The 5,886-nt window shown below is 48.2% G+C and overlaps 1 protein-coding gene across 1 annotated transcript; it reads left to right on the forward strand.

Moving 5' to 3' along the window:
- Positions 1 to 1,743: 1,743 nt before the first annotated feature.
- LOC4333067 (uncharacterized) lies at positions 1,744 to 4,368 on the forward strand. Its single transcript, XM_015774736.3, has one exon. The coding sequence runs from the start codon at positions 1,866 to 1,868 to the stop codon at positions 4,098 to 4,100; it is 2,235 nt and encodes a 744-aa protein (XP_015630222.1). The 5' UTR covers positions 1,744 to 1,865; the 3' UTR covers positions 4,101 to 4,368.
- The last annotated feature ends 1,518 nt before the right edge of the window (positions 4,369 to 5,886 follow it).

The raw sequence follows: 5,886 nt of genomic DNA on the forward strand, positions 1-5,886 counted from the left end.
TCTCAGGTCCCGTTCAAATCTTCTTAAGATGAAGATTAAAAGCGGGCACGCAAAACGAGAAAGTTATTAGCACTGTATTGCATGCTTTGTCCGGTCTTACACATTCGATTCCTAAGGCTTTGCCTCTCCCAGCATTACATTAAGGCCCCGTTTTTTTCTCATAAAGATAAAGTTTTTATCTCGGTTTTCGTTAGCATGCTTTTCAAACTACAAAACGGCAACTTGTACGAAAATTTTCCGTATGAATATTGCTTTAAATACCAAATATATCTATTTTTTAAGTTTTTAATAATTAAAACTCAATTAATCACGCGCCCATCTAGCATCCGCAGCCTTAAGGCCATAGTTGGATATGAATTGCCAAAAAAAGAAATTGCTGGATTACCGTCGTCGACGGATAATAGGGAAGAAAACTTTTAATTTTTTGATCATCAGATGTATACATCAAGATTCCTGTTATCAGTAGATAGGAAAAAAAAACCATGTGATTTTAACACATGCGCTCGGAGAGGATTGAACCCGTGACCCTTTGCATAAGGCATGTATGCGCCGTTTTTACTGGTGAGGTTTTCTAACAATCACCTGCCACTTTTTACATAATAGTTATATTGTAAATGCACAGTAATTACAATGCAATTATACTATTATTATATTATACTTACATCTAAAAGTTCTTCTTTTTTTTTAAAAAAAAGAGTAAATTACATCAGCGGTACACGAACTTGTCAGGTGGGTGCAATCTAGTATATGAGCTTATGCAATGCTCGTTTTGATACATGAACTTATCTTGCCTGTGCGATCTAAAGTCAAAAGGACATTACATGACTAATTTTGTTGATTTAGGTGCTGATTAGAATACTACTACCTCTGTCCTAGAATATAATCATTTTTAGAGTTGTACACGGTTACTAAGGAAGTAGGTAAAAGTGAATGATGGAGGGTTGTGATTGGTTGAGTAGTAGAGGTAGGTGGGAAAAGTGAATGGTGGAGGGTTGTGATTGGTTGGAAAGAGAATGTTGGTGAAGAAGTTATATTTTGGGACAAATGTTGAGGGCTAAAAGTTGTTATATTTTGGAACGGAGGGAGTACGTAAATATATATATATATGAGAAGGTTGCTACTTAAACACACACACACACACACACATATATATATATATATATATATATATATATATATATATATATATATATATATCTATATATATATATATATATGAGAAGGTTACTACTTGGTTATACACTTTTCAATAAAAAAATAGAAAGAGATATAGTGATTGTAGAGAAAAATATAAAATACCGAGCAATGGAACATGGGTTAGAAAACATACGAAATTCAAGATAAAGTATAGAACAAATTTATAAATATGGCATGTTTTATGCATACTCACTATACGTATGTACATCACATTCTAATCAACATCAGCTAGGTAAAATTAAACTTGCCAAGCCATTTGGACCTAGTTCGCACGGATTAGATAAGTTCGTGTATTAAAACGAGCATTTTACAAGTTCATGTGCTAAATTGTATCCACCTAACAAGTTTATGTACCACCAATGCAATTTACTTTTAAAAAAACTCAATGTTATATAGGTACTGTACTCTCAAAGAGTGTAAGATACTGTTGGGAGAAAACTTTTGATTTTTGACCGTCGGATATGTATGTATGTATGTATGTATGTATGTATGTATGTATGTGCGCGCGCGCATCAAAAATTGTGGTATCAGCAGAGATGAAAAGAGATCGTGTGATTTTATGAGTTATAACTTATAAATGGATATGAGACTTAGTTGAACCTTCAGTAGCCAGCAGATCGAGTCGATATCGATTCATCGCAAAACAAAGCTAGAGAGAGCGACGATCAATGGCGGGAGAGAGCCGCGGCAGCATCGCCTTCTTCGCCACCTACCGCCCGCCGGTGCCGCTCGACGTCTTCTCCTGCCCGGTTGCGCCGCCGCCGTCCTCCCCGCGAGACGAGCTCCACCTCACCGATGGCGTCTCCTACAACCACAGCTGCCGCCCCATCCCGGCCGCCGCGCTCAGGGCGCTCCTCCAGCGCCCCAAGCTGGCCTCCGAGGCCACCACCGCCGACGTCGACGCCGGCCGCATCACCGGCCTGGTGTTCGTCTCCGAGAGGGACAGCGGGCTGGAGACGCTGCACGTAGCCCTGCGCTTCGATGGCGGCAAGCAGGTGAAGGTGTTCGGCCTGGCCGACATCTTCGGCGCCGGCGGCGACTTCAGCGGCGTCCGCATGGAGGACAGCGGCTGCTTCGGCGGCGGCTACAGGGAGCGCGGCCGCGCCGTGGACCACACGCTGGTGTACGTGTCCACCAGGGAGCCGGTGGCGGCTCGCCGGAGCCCATGGACGGTGGTGTACGGCACCAACCTGAGGACCGGCGAGACGGCCCGCCTCACCCCGAGGGGGACCTTCGACCTGAGCCCCGCCGTGTCGCCGTCGGGGAAGAGGGTGGCGGTGGCGTCGTGGCAGGGCAAGCCCGGCCTGTGGGACGGCGAGATCGAGGACCTGAGGACGGACATCTACGTGATGAACGTGCACAAGCCGCCGCTGGGGCGGACGGGCCCGGTGGTCAAGAACGCCGGGTGGCCGACGTGGGGCAGCGACGACGTCATCTTCTTCCACCGCCGGGTCGGCACCACCTGGGGCGTGTTCCGCTTCTCCATGAGCACCGGGGAGGAGGCGCGCGTGACGCCCGAGGAGTTCGACGCCGTGACGCCGGCGGCCATCAGCGAGACGAAGGTCGCGGTGGCCACCATCCGCAGGAAGTCCCAGTTCAGCGACGTCCGCGTGGAGGAGCAGTACCGGCACATCGAGATCTTCGACGTGGCCTCGCCGGAGCAGCCGGTGAAGATCACGCAGAAGACTAGGCCCAAGACCGACCACTTCAACCCCTTCGTCCTCGACGGCGGCAGCCGCATCGGGTACCACCGGTGCAAGAGCGAGCAGCTTCACCAGAATAACGGTGGAGGCGGCAGCAGTGTAGCCAACAACTTCCACAAGCTGCAGTCGCCGCACAAGGACGTGGGGTTGTTCAGGGTGTCCGGCGTGTGCCCGACCATCTCCAAGGACGGCTCCAAGCTCGCGTTCGTGGACAACGAGTTCAAGGCGGTGTGGCTCGCCGACAGCCATGGCCTGCGCGTGGTGTACGAGAAGAAGGGGCCCAACAGCGTGTTCTCCACGGCGTGGAACCAGAACACGGCGCTCGACACGCTCTACGTCTGCGTCGGCCCCTCCTTCAGCGCCGACAAGCCGCTCCAGATCTACGCCATCCACGACGTGTCCGCGCTCGGCGGCCGCCAGCAGCGCCGCCTCACCGCCGGCGCCTCCAACAACGCCTTCCCCTCGAGCAGCCCCGACGGTGGCAGGCTCGTGTTCCGCTCCACCCGCGACGGCGGCGGCGGCGGCAGGCGGCACAAGAACCTGTACGTCATGGAGGACGCCGCCGTCGGCGAGTTCGGCACCAGCAAGGTGACGCGCCTCACCAGCGGCGCGTGGACGGACACCCACTGCAGCTGGTCGCCGCGTGAGGGGAGCGACTGGATCGTCTTCTCCTCCACCCGAGACAAGCCCGCCGCCGCGCCAGCCGACGACAACGGCCTCGACCCGGGCTACTTCGCCGTGTTCCTCGTCCGCGCCTCCGACCCCACGGTGGTGGTCAGGGTGGTGAGGAGCGCCGACAGCGTCGCCGGCCACGTCAACCACCCGGTGTTCAGCCCCGACGGCCGCAGCATCGCCGTCACCGCCGACCTCGCCGCGGTGTCCGCCGACCCGATCTCGCTGCCGCTGTTCCTGCACTCCGTCCGCCCCTACGGCGACATCTTCACCGTGGACATCGACCCCGACGACATCAGCAAGAACAGGGACGTCAGGGCGTTCCACCGCGTGACGCACAGCCGCTACGAGAACTCCACGCCGGCGTGGACCACGTTCGCCACCGACGACCCCAACGCGCAGTGGAGCACGCTGGTGACCACCAAGGAGGCGGCGGCTTACCGTCCGGCCTGCCCCTACGCCCACCCCGACGGCGGCGACAGCTGGCACATGACCGGCCACCTCCTCCTCCCCAAGAGATGCTGCTAGCTAGCTAATTAAGCAATGCCTAATTATCCAGCCATAATTAATGAGAAATTTGAAATTCCCTGTACTTTTTAGTTTCTTTCCATTCCAACCGATCCGAGTGAGCTCTCTGCTAGGAGTGCTGTTGGATACATGAAATAGTAATAAGGCCCTGTTTGGGAGGGCCGCAGATATTATCTGCTTAATTCTCAGTTGCAACTGAGATTATTTCCAAAGACATTTTTCTTGAGAAGTCCATGTCTGGGAATACATGTGTTTGCCTCTTATCGTCCGGTTATTGTCTTATCCAGGGTTTCAAATTTCGGAATGCCCCAAAATTTCGGAGGGGAGCGAAAGAACCAAAATTTCCGAAATTTCCGGAAATTTAGGATTTTTTTCGTACGAAATTTTTTGAAATTTTGACTGATTTTGAATGGATTTGAATAAAATTTGACCAAATTAACAAAAAGTTGCAAAAAACCGAAACTTTTGGACGAAATATGAGCATTTCGGTGGTGGGCGAAATTTCCGTAATTCGTTCCGAAATTTCAAACAATGGTCTTATCAGCCACAGCCAAAATTTACACTTTGGATTTCTAAGGTTTTTTTCATGATAGTTTATTTTCAGATTAGCTTTTAAACCGTTAAAAACATAAAAATATAAAAGTTTCGCTTATAATTTTGTTTTAGTTCATTATTCCACGGCTTCTTAGCCATAGATCAAACGAGCAAAGACACGGACTCTTTTGATCAACTGCAAGTTTGTTTTGAATCCATGGATCCATGGGATTGAAATATCTAAATTATGTTATTCAAATGATGGATTCTCTTTTGACAAGCTCTGCAAATGATGGATTTTTGCAATTTTCCGAATGAGTAAATTATAGTGCAAGTTTGTTCTGCTTTGTCTAATTGAAGTCACTAAGAGCAGGTGATAAGATTGTATGGATCGTGTTTGAGGGCCGCCAAATAGCACATATTTTATTTATCCCAAAATAAACAAATCTATTATGAGATATAATATATTTCGGTAATACGAATCTATATCTTGCAGTTGCAAGTATAACTGCACCTGACCCCAATTCAGATATCGTATGTGGTTCTGCTTGCTACATCTGCTGCTATGCTCACACCTTTTCTGGAGTATTTTATGGGAGTGGAGGAGATGAGGAAAGGGGGACAGGAGGTGATGGGGGGAGGGGTGGGGGGGATCCTATCGTGTGCGGCTGCGCTAGGAGCGAAGTTGGCGCGCATCACCCCACACGTAGCCTGCCTCTCCAAAGCGCTTAGCGTTAAGCCGCTAATAATGATTTAGCGTAAGCATTTTTATAATAAAATAATTAATAAACAATCGAGTTAAAAGTTGAAAAATTCAGACATCAAAATTTCAAACATGAATTGAAGGTTTTCATAATTTGACTTGAAAGTTTAAAATTTTAAGATGGTAGTTTTGGATTCTGAGTTGAAAATTTTTGAATTTTGAGATAAAAATTTTTAAAATTTGAGTTGAAAGTTTTGAAAGTTAAAGTGAAAGTTTTAAAAATTTAGTTGAAAATTTTATTCAAATCATTTTTTCAAATTTGAGTTGATACACCCTAAAACAAATGAGTTGACACAGATGAGACATGCATATACTTTCAGGGGAGAAAAAAGAACATCGTATTCTTCTCCGCTTCCGTATCACTCTCTTTACGAACCTGTTTTCTTTGCCGTACACCCTCGTGTGGGCTTCGTGGGCCTAACTAGGTGCCGGGTACGAAGGTAGCGCGTATGCGCTAATTAGCTTTCTCGCACGAAATCCCTATTTCAT

The sequence above is a fragment of the Oryza sativa genome, chromosome 3 (genome assembly GCF_034140825.1).
Source record: "Oryza sativa Japonica Group chromosome 3, ASM3414082v1".
Taxonomy (NCBI): Eukaryota; Viridiplantae; Streptophyta; class Magnoliopsida; order Poales; family Poaceae; genus Oryza; species Oryza sativa.